General features: G+C 34.8%; 1 protein-coding gene across 7 annotated transcripts in view; it reads left to right on the forward strand.

The window, feature by feature from the left end:
- The window catches only part of LOC149418044 (lachesin-like), a 214266-nt gene that overhangs the window by 67211 nt on the left and 129692 nt on the right, over nucleotides 1-17363 (forward strand). For all 7 annotated transcript variants that reach the window (XM_089639298.1, XM_089639299.1, XM_089639303.1 and 4 more), the window contains 2 exons: nucleotides 1232-1417; nucleotides 7203-7401. In XM_089639298.1, the coding sequence (XP_089495424.1) occupies nucleotides 1232-1417; nucleotides 7203-7401 (385 nt within the window). The remainder of the gene's footprint in view (nucleotides 1-1231; nucleotides 1418-7202; nucleotides 7402-17363) is intronic.

The following is a 17363-nucleotide window of genomic DNA, read 5'->3' on the forward strand; positions in this document are numbered from 1 at the left end:
AGGTTTTAAGAGTTAATGCGATTGGTGCTCGGACCACCACACCACCACGCTGCACGGGAAGCAACGGTTTGTTGTAGTAGCATGCGCGTGTTTGGGATATCGTTTTTGCCCTTGTGTCTTCATTTTAATATTTTTTTTTTTTTCAGACATTGTTTTGTAAATTTTAGCTACGATTGGTGTATTGACTTTTACCACCAGATCAGAAGGAACGGTTTTTTTAGTAGCATGTTAAACGGGAGCGCGTTTGTGTGATATTGATTTATTTATTTTTATATTGATGATTTTATATTTATGTTGATGTCAATATTGTGTCTTCATTTTAACATCTTCTTTTTGGCAGGCAGTATCAATCAAAACCTCCTAGATCACAAGGCTTTGTATGATATTCTGCAAAAAAATCCTTTAAATTTGTTTATTCTCATTTAAAATGTTTTAGTTCATTTAATTTTTTTTTCATGTTCCCATACAAGTTAGGAGGCTGATTTGATTGAGTGTCCCGGCCTTCTGATCTAGCAGGTCTTGGTTTAATAGAACTTCTTTAAAAATAGGTATATACCTACCTAATATTCAATTTATTATCTTACATGGTGATCCCCTGCAAATTTTGACCACCAGCCACCACTGTCACTAGCTAGTTCTATTTTCTGTATCATAATAACATATGCCAGTTTGAAATGTGGGCGGTTTTAAAACGTATTACTAAAATTTAAATTAATAAATGAATCGCAGCCATGTTCTCTAGTTCCTTTCATTTGTGTTTGTCGGGGTTTTCCATAACATCCAAAGTAAATCCCTAAATGGATTGTTTTGTCGATGCGAGCACAGATGTCCTTAGTTTACCGTGCTGCAGTTTCTCTCATTGCGCCGTGTTCTGATTGACGCTGATTGATTGGGGGATCTACATGATAGATGACTTTCGTTGCCATTTGGGATCATTCGGTTGAGCTCTCTGTATTGATGGTCGTTTCTGGAGTGTGTTTGTAACAAGTTAAACGTGTAACAGCCCTGTTTAAATGTGTGAGGATGTTCAAATTCTACATGTCTTTTTGTTGATAAAAAAACGAAATGATGGCGATGTTTGATAAATTTATTCATTTTTTACAATTTTTAAAATGACACTTAAATCGAAATCAAATTTGAGTTCATTGAACCTGATTTCACGCAAGACGCATAGACAACCGATATACGTTCGATAATTGTAAAAATAATACTACGCACTTTTCTTCTGTAGGTGGCCTGGATAAAGTCGGACACGAAAGCTATCCTGGCCATCCACTTGCACATGGTGGCGCTCAACCCGCGTCTCTCTGTCACCTACAACAACCACAATACCTGGAAACTGCACATAGCCAATGTGCAGGCCAACGACTCCGGTTCCTACATGTGCCAGATCAACACGGACCCAATGCGGAGCCAGGTAAGCACTCCTCTCCACTCCTCCACTCCTCCACTCCTCCACTCCTCCACTCCTCCAATCCTCCACTCCTCCACTCCGCCACTCCTCCACTCCTCCACTCCTCCACTCCTCCACTCCTCCACTCCTCCACTCCTCCACTCCTCCACTCCTCCACTCCTCCACTCCTCCACTCCTCCACTCCTCCACTCCTCCACTCCTCCACTCCCTCACTCCCCCATTCCTCCACTCCTCCACTCCTCCACTCCTCCACTCCTCCACTCCTCCACTCTTCCACTCTCCCACTTCTCCACTCCTCCACTCCTCCACTCCTCCACTCCTTCACTCTTCCACTCCTCCACTCCTCCACTCCTCCACTCCTCCACTCCTCCACTCCTCCACTCCTCCTCTCTTCCACTCCTCCACTCCTCCACTCCTCCACTCCTCCACTCTTCCACTCCTCCACTCCTCCACTCCTCCACTCCCCCACTCCTCCACTCCTCCACTCCTCCACTCCTTCACTCCTCCACTCCTCCACTCCTCCACTCCTCCACTCCTCCACTCCTCCACTCCCCCACTCCTCCACTCCTCCACTCCCCCACTCCTCCACTCCTCCACTCCTCCACTCCTCCACTCTTCCACTCCTCCACTCCTCCACTCCTCCACTCCTCCACTCCTCCACTCCTCCATTCCTCCGCTCCTTCACTTAACTTATTTGCATAACATACTCCAATATATTACGTAGCAAGCAGGTTGCAACTAAAATATCACAAGGAAGAAAACATTCTAAAGGGATAGTTTCCCAACTTCTTAGAAAGCTGTTCATTAGCGCCACTCATAGAGTGTTGTAAATGTGAGTTTGGAAGAGAGAGATTGGGATGCAAGAACGATGGCGCGCGTCTGCACCGGTTTAGTCGTTGCCGTTCTGGGATTACGAGTATAAGTCGGGTGTGTGTCGTTCATTACATTCTCTAAAGTGATAAATATTTTTTTATAAATTGGAGTTATACTTATAAATTACCAATCCCCAATATGTCAAGGATGTAACACAGACTAAAGTATATTTATGTTAAGAACCGCCCCTAAACATAACAATAGAAGGAATAATAAAAGAAAGAAATGATAACCCACAAAAAAAGACGTTGTTGAAAATCAAATCAAAAATAACAAATTTACCTACACAGGTGATCAAATAAAAACAATCAAGAAGGCGGAGAAAGGGAGAACGAAAATAATATAAAATCTTAACTTCATAACTAACTTTGTTCCATTTTGTTTGGTAACAAAATGGGTGGGTATAAGAATACTGCTACGGGCATTAAACCTGAACATTTTAAACTAATGCTCGCATATTTATAAATACGTTTGGATCAAAGGTGAAAAACGTTGATTCTTTGAAATATTTTTCAATATAAATTACATATCTTTAATTGCAGCAATACATCGTCATTTGAGTAGTTAAAGTGAAAGCAAATTGACAGTGAAATGCCATCGAATTATTAAGATGTCCATTACGCATATAACTATTACAAAATGATATAGCTAACGAACAAATTGCAAAGATACCAATATCAAATTTCAATTTTAACGTATCAATTCTCGTCAATATTGAAAAACGGTGTTTCTGGTCTTCCCGAAGAACTCCTTCTTTGTCACTCCATTCATAACTTTAATTATAATATTATCTTGTAGTGGAAGAGTTTTGTACGGGTGCCTACCGTAGGTAAATCGATATTAGTATAGTCTGAGATCCTCCCTCATACAAACTAAACAAAAGCGGATGATGAATGGTTTGTGTTGTGCCCAAATATTCCAAAGATGCATAGGAAAATTACTAGAGCAGATTCAAACGGTCTATGATATTTAAAGGCGTGGGTTATTCAATGAGATCAGAGGCGTGCTGGTGAATGTACTGTATTATGTTAAAAGCCCGATGTGTTATGGTCTATTTGTCAGTGCTTTGGGATTGATCTAGATATTCAAGATTCTAGATGTTACTGGTTGTTGTGTTCCCACAAACAGTTCTCCAACTCGTCGTGGAAGGAGATTATCAAGAATAAATTATTTGTGTTAAATCAGGGATTTATTCAATACTTTGCGTATTACAATATTGAATCGATAGTTGACCTAACTAGAAGTTGGCTAAATGAGATCTGCAAAACACAAGTTTGTCTTGGAGCAGCCTAACTGGCCCTAGCGACTACTGGCTACTAGTTGCCATCTTTCGGACTTCCAAACAAGCTCTTTGCACTGCCCTCTATGAGTGCATCTGTGAAGCTCTTAGCTAATTCCCTTCCCAACACTGGTCAGCAAGAAAATAGTAAATTATTTTAATATATATTTAAATCGTTTGAAAATGTACTATGTGATAAAATGTTGTCAATAGGAACCTGCTGACGAACTACAGAAGTAATTTAGCAGGTTTTAGTAAAATGCCTATGTATTGTCACGATTTAGAAACACTTGTGCATAGCAATCCTAACATTTTCGCATTTCATTTTAACGTCATTATACAGGGTATCATATATTAAATGAATAAATTGTGAAATTACACAACTTAAGCGAACAAAATTTACTTGCACAGGCCGGAATTCGAACCCGCGATCTCCGGATTGATAGTCGAAAGCCTTACTCTCGACCACGGAGGCCGTCAGATCTACTTCTGTAATTATGAAGAAAAGGAACCTCCCTGCGAAAAAAATCAAGTGACGCTATCTCGTGATTTTTCACGGGTCTGCGCGAGTATCGTTATAATTTATAGTAATGTTTGTGTAATGATTATGCTTTAAAATACTTTTAGGAAAATGTACAAGTATAATTCATGATTTCTGTTACATAGACATTACTAAATATTTTGCGAAAATTAAATTGATTTTCAATTGAATAATCTTCAATATTTTTTTATAAATTAATATAGCAGTAGGTATTTTACTGCTTGTTTTAAGGGAATTTTTTTATTGGTAATTTATAAAAATGGTACAATTTTTAGATAACCTTTAATAATTTAAAACTTTGGAATAATTTATTTAACACTTATGCAGATTAGCCTTTACTTAAATCCTTTGTGTAACATATTTTGTGTGTAAAATTCCATTGTGATTTCCGTTGTGTAGCGTTGCCAAAAATTTTGTGCTTACCTATTTATCATTTTACTTCTACCATGATGTAGAATCACCTCCCGAAGTTAGCACACTTTACCCCGAGACACCATGTATTTTAAAAATATTTAACCAAATCATAAGAATCACACAAATTATAAATATACACCATAATTCACCATATTAAACCATATTCGACTACTCTAAAAATTATAAATAAACACAATATTTCACCGTATTAGACCATATTCGAAACACTCCTAAAAAAGAAGATGCAACCAAACTGAAGAATGAAATCAACACAATTTCCAAAAAGGACATAAAGGCAAAAAAATACCAAAGAAAAAACCATTTATAATATTCAAAGGTATTCAAAGGTATTGAAACGAAATATACTAATGAAGAATTTCTAGCAGACTTAATTTGCCAAAATGAAGATATCAAAAATAATGACAGAAAAAAATCAAGATAGATTCCAGGCAAAGGCCTTCACTGAGAACAAAAAAAAACCGATGTCATAGTATAAATTTTGAAACCAACGGAGTTATGAGAAACTTCTTCATAAGGAAAAAACGTGTAAATTTAGGATTTTCCAGAATTTATGTCGAAGACTGTAACCCTATAACACAATGCTACCACTGTTTAAGATTTGGACATAGGTACTGCACATAAATGCCTAAATAAAACAATGAATCCAAGATGTATGCACTGCGCCGAAGACCACCAATACCGGGAATGTAAATCTCTGGACCATCCCCCCAAATGTGAAAACTGCTTAGACTCTAATAAAAATAAACACCAAAATTAACCAACCGATCACCTACCGAATGGTACAACATGTAAGTTTAGAAATTACATGTTGAAAATTGCTAATTGCTAAACTCCTCAAATTATAATTTAACACCATATTTCACCATATTAGACCACATTCAACCACCCTACAATGACGTAAATAAAAATTAAATAATTATTGAAAATAATATACAGAATGTGAAATGTGTACGACAAATGCTAGCGTAGTAATAATGTACTCGTAGATTGCATTTTCTGGTGTAATTTAGGTAAATATTATTTTTCGAATGACATCTTACAAATATAATATTTGATAAAGATAAACTTGGTGACATCTCAAACATTAACTAACACACTAAAGAGATACTCGTAAATCAATAATCGGCGGGTTGTGGACGTCGTGAGCCTGAAGTAAGTTCATTTTTCCTTAATTCCTTTGAAAGTATTTGCGTCAATAAAGATCGATTTATTTTGCAAATGAAAGACAAACATTTTTTGGTTACGAATAACCAGTAACAGTAACAGTAACACAGTATTTATAAATCTCCTACTGAAATGATGAAATGAAATGTTGCTTGTTGGATGATTTAGTCAGTAGAGGAATTGAATTCACGACGACACAATCCGACGCGTTGCCAACTTAACCACTGCTCCACCGAAATTCTTTCTTGAATAGTTTCAGCAGTCTACGAGTTGAAAGATCTTGTTAAATACTGATTGCCAACAAATTTCTGTTTCCTTTCAAATCGGTTTCGATCACATTTCTGGATTATTTGTTCGGTGTGTTCGCACATCTGAAAATTCACGGGAAGATTAATGGAAAACGACACATCTAATGGCTTCGAAAGATAAGTGACTGCAGCCAGTAAAGTTCCTGGTTAGTATACAGGATGAAGATTGATCTGATGACATTCAACCTCCAAAACACTAGAAAAATAAGTATCTCTTTAAAGAGGTTAGTAAACGAAACTAAATAGGGGTGAATTTTACATATGTACCAATGCCAGAATTATACACGAACAGAGTTACAAATGAAGAGAATTACAACTATATTCCTTGAAAACAATCACTTTACGGTCTGTCATGTTAAACAAACACTTGTTTTTAACAACTGATTTATTTGAAATTAATTGAGGTACACCTAACTTTAGTTTTTTCCCATTGTGAATTTTATTTGTTACTCACTAAACACCAATTCCAGCGAGTGTAATTAAAGTAAAATAAGTGTGTGTAATTCCCTCAATAATTCAAGGTACAGTTGAAAATTTCTACGTCTCGTAGAATGTTTTGCAGATGCGTCCCGAATTTTGTGAATGCTTAAATTTACAATGTGATATACTGATCTATTAGTGCGTTCGGGGTAATGATTTGAAATTATTTCCAACAGTTAAATGATGAATCAATAAGACGACAGTTCACAATTTTGTGTAAAAATCAGAAATATTTGTACGTTTATAATGGTGTCCTTTTCCATAAAAGAATTATTATTATTCATACAAACAATTCAAATTTTGTTCCTGAAAACTAACTTACAACATTGAAAATTCGGAAAAGTGATTTATATTTTTTATTTGTATTATCAGTACGTCCCGAAGTTTGTGCACTTTACTCGTTTCGTAAGGAATGTAAATTTAAATGCATTGAAAAATGGAAAGTGGAAAAGGATTAATATAAAAAAGATAAGGTATAAGGATAAGGGCAAGAACAATGTCAGTCAAAACCAAGTTATTTACCCTTTTTACTTGTAATATCATGTAGAATCACCTCTCGAAGTTAGTGCACTTTACCCCGGACCCCCAGTATAGAGCAATGTGATTACATTGATGATTACAAAGAGACAGATTAATGTGTAGTATTTTGATATGATATTGGGAATTCCAATAACACATTTGAACAACATCCATTGTCCACTCTCTCAGATGGGGTTCCTCGAGGTGGTAATACCGCCCGACATCCTGAACTCCGAAGAGGAGAGTGGCGGGGGAGGCGTGGCGCTGGAGGGCGGGGCGGTGCGTCTCCGCTGCGAGGCCACCGGGGCTCCGCCGCCAACCGTTACCTGGAAGAGGGAGGGCGGGAGGAATATAGTCTTCAGACCCGATCCGGCGAGGGAGAAAAAAGGTTAGTCCTTCTATTATTTCTTCATTATTTTCAGGTTGACGCTGAAATTACAAGAGTGACATTTCACCTAGTTTCTGGGCCCTGTGAGCCCATTTTATCAAGTGAATCTTCATACACCGGTGTCCGGAAACTAGTAGTTCTAACGGGAAACTGGTGAATCTCCAACACATTTTAAATCGATTTTGTGATGTCTTTTTGGATTTGAGCTTTCGTTTTCGAGTAAAACGAGTCCAAATTTGTAATTTTCACTTCAATTTTCAAACGAGAGTTTACATCAGCTGTTTTGTATTTCAAAATGCGTCGAAGCGTGGATCCAGCTTTTAACAAAAGTTTTTTACCCTTTTGGTTGCCGAAAAAATCAAATGCTCCGAATAAAAAAAAATGGGTTTTCTAGGTGCTTCAAAGTCAACCTGTTTCCCGCTTGTACTACGAGTTTTCGACCACCTTGTATAATATGGTGCAATTAAGTTCCATGTCACCTCATATATCAGAAATGCTGATTTTTATTCCAGTTGGCAGTAGGTGTAAGTAGTACCACTTATCTCAATCTGGTAGTACAACTTGTGATTTTTCCATGGCCTGCTATGTATTTTTTTATGTTGTTGAATAGTTAATGAAATTTCAAGAGTTTAGGTAGGTACTTCGTTAAATTTGTTTTCATCGCCATTTGACCTGCACATATATACTCGTGTGATGTACTTACCTCCTGTCTTTGTTGTTAAGAGTGTGAATTTGTTTTAAAAATTTAATATTTTTGTATACTGTTTCATTCATTACAAAGAAAGCATTCCTTTGCAACTAGCATATTGATAATTTTACCACTCTAAATATATTTTCATCTCTTTAATAGGAATAGTCATATCGTATAATATATGTTGATATATGTAAACCCTTTCGTCTGTAAGATTATCCTTCAGCTCTCAAAAGACTAACAATGATAATATCTCTATATTATCATTGTTATGCTTTTTGACAGTCTGATTTAATGACTAAGTATACTTGCATTAGAAGTTATTTGAAGACCGGGACAGCTCGTGGTGAAGTTACTATTATTTTTAATATCAGAATCTACAAAGATAATTCATAAGATATGTAAAGAACAGAAGAAATACAATAAACCACCAATAAATTTCTTTGTTAAAAGTGAGTACATTAATCGTAAAATAAATCTAAATACGACAGTATGAAGCAGCTAAACTTTCAAAAGGTGATTTTGTAATTTAATTTTCATAATTAATATTTAAACGGATTTTTCAGTTTTATGCAAACATTTGTTGCTCGCCGTGACGTTTCTTTACGAATTTGGTTTGAAATATTCATTTAGCTGACTTTACATATTTTGTGGGGTTGAAGTATACCGATTGGAAAGATTATTTTCATAAAAGCAGTTCACATAATTTCGAAAAAATGCGTAATAAAGATATAAATTCATTTTTTTAAAATAAAACTCTGTAAAGTCATATTTGATAATTTTTTTATTAAGTTCCGCGATTATTTAAATAATATGTTTTAAGCTTCATAATTTTTTTATGCGAATACCGCACTGTCCCAATTGCTCCCAACCGTCTGGAGCCAGTAAGAACATGGCATTCCCAATTGGGATATGTTGTGAAGCTGAAGGTAATAGGGGAGGGGGAGGAGATAAGATAGAGGAAGGTGGGAGAGTTCCTGGCTATTCAGATCTGCTCACCAAACATGGCTAAATCCATTTTCTGGAACATACTGCAAGTATACTATGTATGTATTATTTTCAATCAATAAATTGTGAAATAACCCAAATTAATTAAATAAAATTTTCTTATTTAAAGGCTGTTAAATTGTTAAGCTATTTCCACCATCTTCATTCTTTATCACCTCGTAAGCACTGAAATTTTTACAATGTCACGGAATGAAAACTTCGAGGGGAAACTTTTAAATTCATAAAACCTTCGCTTATATGAAAATATTATATAGTTGGCCAGTTTTTACTGATTCCTAGTAGACACATTTTATTTGATTTCTGAAAGGTAATGGATTATTTCAACAAAAAAATTAAGAACAATATTTCCTTTTCGGCTAGATTACTTTCAAAATAAATGTTTTTTGTGACCCCGAACGTATATATTATTGTATAAGTGTCTGTGACTATAAATATTTGGTAAATATCCATTGTGAATTGTTTTCATAAATCTCTTTTAACTATTTTTTGAAGTGAAACTTCTTTACGCGCGTCATGCATTTTCGAGGACCGGAGTAAAACCGACTCATGACCGTCACGAAAAACCGTGATCATTTGGTGGTGGGGGTACGGGACCCCCACCACCGCTCACCGTTCACTGTCGCTCTCTCACCGTAGTCGCTTACTGAGGTGATGGAGCCACTGACGAACGTTCTCTCTCTCTTCTCTCTTTTCCTCTCTCTCTAGCCAACGACGCCACGCCAGGCATCAGCTGCTTGCTTCGTGTACTGCGCGGTGAGTGTAATTCGAGTGAAATACGTAATTGATTGTGGTTTATTCGATTTGGAACAGAGTTTTAGTGTCAAAAATGAGTAGTGACGAGATAGAAGTGAGAAAAACATTCGTGGCACAAGAAGAAATATCCCCTGAAAATCACCAAAGAAGAAGAGAGTCTGATTCACACAGTGATGACATTAACGTAAGGTAAACATAACCAAGAAGAGTGGATAAATATCTCACAAAATAGTATTGTTGTTGTAATAGCATGATAGGATTGTTTAACATATCGGCGAGATTATACTAACAGTGAAATATGATGTAGGGATGTCGTGCCTACAACCGAAGCGTGTGTAAACAAGAGAATGAAATGAAAAGAGAGAGAGAAGAATACTAAAAGTTTCACTTCCGTGGTGCGTAGGCTTGCCACACACTGTATTTTTTTCATTGTTATTCGTCCGTTCTAATATGCCTTACACGTAGGGGATATTTCAGACACAAAGGCCATGCAAATAGGCCATATTTTACTATAAATATTTATATAAACTACTTAAATTTAATTAAACAATGTATGATTGGGAATTTATACTAATTTGTATCAAACATACACATAATTACGCATCAGTTACTGTTTAAATCGTAAAAAAATATAAGGTTAATTGCACTAACTTCGGGAGGTGATTCTACATGATGAAGTAAAAAAGATTCATAACTTTTTTCAAAATTCCCATGTTTATTTTTCCATACAAAATTTTTTTTTTTGAGTAATTTTTGAACTGTTTTTACCCAAAAACTACGATAAAACTCACAAATTTTGACAAAAGTAATTCACTTTTTTAAATTCTAAAATCGTGTAGAGGGTAATTTAGTGCACTTTACCCCCGGATATCCTAAATAAAAACGTTCCTATTGCATAACAAAATTTTATTTGTTTGCATTCATTGGATTTTTCAGGTATATTTTACTCTAATTAATTATTCTCGCTATGAGGTTATTGCTTTTCGATTCCAGAATAAACATCTAAAATTATTTCTCCCTTGCATGCCATAGTACTATTGTCTTATACAAGAAATAACGCTTCTACCTAACGTGGAAGAAAGGTTTGAGCCGCCACTGTAAGATACATAATAATATAAGCAGTACATAACTACGTAGGAAGAAGCCTGGTTTAGTGTAGTATTAGTGCTTACTTAAATAACTTTGAAAGAACACTAATGGTAAGTCGGTCGTTTGTCATAATTTAAGATCCTATCTGCGCGGATGATCATATTTATTCGTTAATTCAACCAATACTCAAAAGCCGAATAATATTTCTCAGAAGACACTGTAGCAGAACATTATAAGACGACTAGTAATAGAAACAGAGACGTTTTACTGTCAAATTCCATAAAAAGCTCCGATTGAAAGCTTGCAAAGAGCTTTATAACTACGTAACATTACATCATTATTACGGCCATAGAGGTTTTATGCCCCCTCTTCCAATAATTCCACCATAAGTAACGGTATGAAATTGTATTTTTTTTATACCGGACTAAATAAAAAAGGGCGCTAATGGAACGTGATAATGTGTACGTATTAAATCTCGGGACCAAATAACCGATATAAGGAAAGTTAGTAGTTCTCTTCGTTTGGTCTGGATTTCTCTACTTATTTAGGTATAACGTAGTTACCAGCTTCCAGCGATGGAGAATCGTGGGAGTAGTTTGTTCACATGTAAGTACACCCTTTTTTACGATTCGGAACGAAATTGAAATAAAGTTCATTTCAGTGGATAAAATATTGAGGTAGTTTCATTGTGTATTAGAGTGACACGAATAAAAATATTCTTCTTTATTTATTTATAGGAAAGAAAAAGTATACCTAGAGAAGATATAAAATAAAACATTGCAATACGCAACTGAGGAAACTTGGTTCAGTAATAAAAGTCAATACGGTGAACCAACAGCTTGATTGGAACTTACCTACTTTTAACCAAAACATATCATATTAGAATCTAATTTGTAAGACGGTATATGTCTTCGTATCGGTAAAATGGGGTGACATTAAAATCGAGGAGCGACTTTTAACATACGTCTAAAAATTGCCTAGTTATCAAAAAAAGGGACAAGACGGCTTACAGCTTGATTATTCTTATCCGTGACTTTTCCTTGAAGAATCTCACTGGTTGGATGCTAAGCCATCGTTAAGATTTCCACTAGATTACATTTTGGGAATCTCCCTTCGGAAAACTAAGTTTGTTCCTTATTATTGTTGCAGACGTCTGCTACAAGTGTTGGAATAATGCTCTAAAATCCATTAAATTTAATAGATTTTAAGTACCGAACTCTAAAAGGTTCACCTTTCCCAACTAAACCAAACTAAATACAGACTCCACTTTACACGTCGACGGTTCAGATTCTGGGTCTGTGAAAGAAAGATGTACTTCACGCCCATTGATGTTGAAACACAGGAAGTTGTTACTATTTCCTTTTGTTTGAAGTGCCTGGTATTTTACTTGTAATTTAGGTGTTTTTGGTGGAAGGCACATTTGTGTTGTTTCATTTGGCATCAGGCATATTAAACTCGTCATTTATTAAGAAATACGTGAAAATGATAAAAAAAATTGCTTTTAAAAATCTATGATTACGTCTGGAATAACTAAAGCCTATGGACCGTATTCAAAATATTTTATTTTTATTTATAAACAACTATTAATGTACGTAAAATGGTTGTTTATCAAATGTGGGAAATTTTAAATATGTTTATTAGTAAATCGGTGAGTAACGTAATGAAATCTTTTTTTGCGGAGGTTTAAAAAAATAATTTACTTGTGATTATGATATGCAAATATTTTTTAATTAAGTGACTATTTTTTTACAATAACGGCGCTATGCAAATTATACATTTATTATTATTAACTAATGCAATAAGCAATTTGGATATCTATTGTTTTCGTAAACATTCCAGACAAATGATTGTGGAATATTTCAGAACGATAGAGCCATAGAATAAAAAAGAACACAACAAATGCGATGTGAGTGTTTCATTATCTAAAAATTTGGCAAGTCGGGAGTTAAATTTCCAAAACAAAACTGTGTTTCACTATCGTTATGAAATTCCAATGGGATGTCTATGTACAATTTCAAGTGCAAGAGAGACAGAGCGCGTGCTATATGAGCTACAGCTAAAAGGTATATTAATGTTAGTGGCGACATTGGTTTAAATTTAAATCTACGTGGAAGGCATTTCTAGAGTGTATGTGGTATCTCTTCAGTAGTCAAAGCTTTATGTTTCAAGGTGTTAAATATTGAAATAGTTTTGTGACTATTCAATATTTCATGGTCCTGTTTAAAATATTGTCATCTTCCTTCTTCCTCTAAACGTCCCTTAAAGTCTTACCTTTGAGAAAGATGAAAGGAATACAGAAGATAAAACTACCTACCTACGCCAGTGATATTCAAAGTTTATTGTTTTCATTTATAATATTGTCTTCGTTAATAGTACATCTTCTTGAAGCTTGGATCATTGAACCCGATCAAATGAACTTTATTTTTCACTTATTGTTCATTTAGCCTCCGTTCGGACTTACACATAGATGCAGATATTGGAGGCCAAATATAATTAAGTATTTTACATCCCGTAGCCATCTTTATGCAACTAGTTTTCTATTAATTAATTAATTTAGAAACTTAGTGTTATGAATTGATTTCATAAGAAAACACCGTCCAGATATTCACAGAAAGTAAACAAACTATAAACTCTAAATGAAAAAATATAAATGTAACATATATAATCATTGTATAATTTTTCATCCCTTTCCTTTAATAATGTAAATATTTTTTTTTTCTTCTCTCCTTTTTAAAATAATAGTTTATTATAATTTTTTGCAATCAAATATCAATGTATATCATGGTCACCCTAAATGTTTACTGCATTATAATCTAATGAATTTGTTGGAATTAGATTAAAAGGTACTATGTAGGTACCCAATTCTTAGAAATAATAATTTAATAATATTTTTCTCTTGAAATATGATCTAGTGTTAATTTTATTATTTTGTAAAATAATTAACCTCAACATTGGCTTGTCCTAGTGAGGTTAAAAATTCAAACGTAAAAAAACAATGTGAAGAAACAGTAAACAATAAAAAACAACAATCATTATTCCATTATTGTTTTCATAAGAAGCAAATTCAACTTTTTGAAAAATATTTCGTTACAAAAATTGTGCACACATTATACCATCACGGCACGTCATAGTAACAAATTTGTTGAAATAAAAAAAAAAAACAATAAAACATGTCATTAATCTCCCTTTACTTTCTGTCACTAGTAGTAAGTTATATTAATTTAAAACTCTTATATTGGCAAGGCCTGGTACAGTGTGGCCCATATATCGCGCGGTCAGCGCTACCAGGGAAGGCCATTTGTTACGATTTATTTGCGCCAACCACTACTGCCGCAAGTAAGCGTTCGTTCCGGGTTCCTACAATACCGATATAATATATCCGAGAACTAAATACAGTTTACGTACACCCAGTAGAATGAAACGGAGGAGAAGGAAAATTTTACAATTGAATCTTAGATTTGTAACTGAGATAGTTCGAGAATATTTATTATTAGACTACCACAGCCCCGGTGAAAAATTGCGAGACATTAAAATTGATGGATTCATAATTATTGTATGTTAGGTATTTCATTTTAATTTCAAATTTCTCCAAACAAACAGTTGGTTGTTTCGCAGAATTCCAACAATTCATCAAATTTCAAGGTTAATTTTCAAGTTCTGTGAAAGTTATATTCAAGTTCTGTTATTATTTCAGTTTTGTGAGGCAACTAGCCCATAAAGACACAATAACAAAACTTTAATAAGCCTTCACGGAACTTGATAATCAACGTTGAAATTAGATGAATTGTTCAAATTCTGCGAAACAACACGTCCTTAGCGAGGGTTTTTTCATAAAATTAAAACAATTCATCAAATTACCGCCACCCCGGGAACCATTTATTGAATAACCAACATAATATCGTAGTGGTTCGCTACAAATGGCGACTGAGCGGGGGTGCCTGGGTTCATGGGGTGAGGTTTATCTAGGTGTTGGCGTCGGATGCGTTTGCCCACTTACTGCGTAGCGGGTCGGATCGGGAGAGACTGGTTGAGGGGGTCTTTTTGACCTCTATAGACAAAGTCTCTCTTCTCACATCAAACTCCTGGACACATTGACCCCAGATTTATTTTTTTCTTTAGATTTACACACAGTACAATATGATACAAGATATAATTAAAATATTTTTAGTGATTACAGATTATTGTACCTTATCAGGTCGAAATTATTATTTCCTAACTAGGCAAATTGCCCGTTCCAAGGAACCAAAAATATGTGAAAGTAAGTGTGTGATTTGTCTATGCTATGTGGTATTATGACTCATAAAAAAAATTAAAAAACAATCGATCTATATAATAACAATAATGATAAGTAGAGACCGAGTACATTATATTGAGTATGTGTTTTCTTATCGAAAGAAGCCAATTGGGTAAGTAAGAATACAAATGTAGTATTATAAAATAACGGAAAAAAGCATACTATAATACAAACATTAATGTATATACTTGATAGATTAAAGAAGAATAATTGATATCTCGTGTACAATATCATGGTGGTGTTATGACTAATAAAACAAAATAAAAAACAGTCGATCTAGATAATAATAATATTAGGTAGAGAGCGAGTACATTATTATGAGTGTTATCTTGTCTAAATTATCCATCAGGGAAAGTAAGAATACAAATTGACTATTATTGAATAACGGATAAAAACATATAAAACAAACATTAATGTTTTATATAGTTGAGTGGTATAGCAGCACAGTAATTTGTATCATTAGTCACAGTAATTGACGTTTATCACGGTCCAAATCAGCAATATTATTTATTGGAATTGTCTTGGATGTATCAGATTTCCTCAAAAGAATGCGCCCTCCTCTGGAACAAGCATGTTTATAATTATGGTCTCTAGCAAATTTTTTTGTTTGTGTTGTAAAAAATTTTCCTTTCTGAGTTAATTGGTCGGATATATAAATGTGATTGGCGGTTTGCGATAATCCTAAGTCCCTTGTATTTATTTTGTTTGTCACATTGGTAGTGGATTTCTTGTAAGATTTGAATTTGGATAGGAACTCGTCCCGCGATGTTATGGTATTAATGTCGCCACGATAGATCTTGGATTTGTGTCGGAGAACTTCGGTCCCATCCTGTTTATTTTTGTTATTACAGAATGCACGTCGGTATTTTCGTAGTTGATGATTTTACAGATTTTTTTGAGAACTTCTGCTTTATTTTCAATGTCAGACTCCGGGACACCTCTTATCTCGATGTTACAGATTTGGCTTAAATACTCCAATTTATCAATTTTTTCCTCTTGTTTAGAAATAGTATTGAGTAGTATATTATTATGATTTTTTGTGCAATTAATTCGTCGTTGACTATTTCTTGTGCTTTTTCGATAACATTTATCCGTTTTTTAAAGTCTTCTTGTTGATCTGTCTTAATTTGACGGCCGGCATAGTCCAGTGGTAACGCATTGGACTGCCATTCCGAAGGTCGCGGGTTCGAACCCGGCGTGCGCAAATAAATTTTATTTGATTAATTTGTGTTATTTCACAATTAATTAATTAAAATAATATATAGTATATTTACGGCACGTTCCAGAGTGGAAGATACTACCAGTATCGCCCTGGTGTAAGACCACCATTCAGAATTGAAACGTTGCTCCAAATGGCTTTAGCCGTGTTTAGTGACTAGATCTGAATAGCCAGGTACTTCCCCACTTTCCTCTTTCCCTTACCCACTTACCTCCAGCCTCACAACATCCCCCAATTGGGGATGCCATAGTCTCACTGGCTCCAGACGGGAGCAGTTGGGACTCTTGTGAGGTATTCACTATAAAAATAAAAAAAATTGGATAGTTTTTATTATTTCGTTATTTTGTGAGATTAGAGCTTCATATTTGTTTACATATGAATCAAATTTGTCTTCCACGAATCTCATTATGGTTGTTTTGAATTCAGCGAGCTCTTTTAAAAATAGTTGCGAGGTTAATGGACCATTAACTCCATCTATATTTGAGGTTGGTAAGCTTTTTGTGTTTGTTTGAATTGCGAGTTTAGGTTTTGGCGCTTGAGAAAACTGTTTTGCTTGTATGGCGATAGATGGCGGTTCTTTTTCGTTGTTCAATGTTATTTCATTATTCGCCTGCTTTGATTTGATATTTTTATTGTTTTTAATACATTTTTTGCATTTCCACTGCAAACTCCTTGCACTACGGCGTGTCGTTTCAGTAATGTCAGCACAGCCAAGATGGTAGCTTTTTTCACAGACACTACAGCAAATAAAATCCGATGGAGTGTCAATGTCTTTTTCGCAAATAATGCACTTTGTATTCATGGTAGTATTGTTTGACACAGTTTTTACGTAAAAATTGATGTGTAATTGGCTAATAATATTATAAGATAGTTCTCGTTAATCACTTTAGCGTCACATCCGATGATTT

This window comes from Hesperophylax consimilis, chromosome 14 (genome assembly GCF_061612785.1).
Source record: "Hesperophylax consimilis isolate HC1 chromosome 14, BYU_Hcon_1.0, whole genome shotgun sequence".
Taxonomy (NCBI): Eukaryota; Metazoa; Arthropoda; class Insecta; order Trichoptera; family Limnephilidae; genus Hesperophylax; species Hesperophylax consimilis.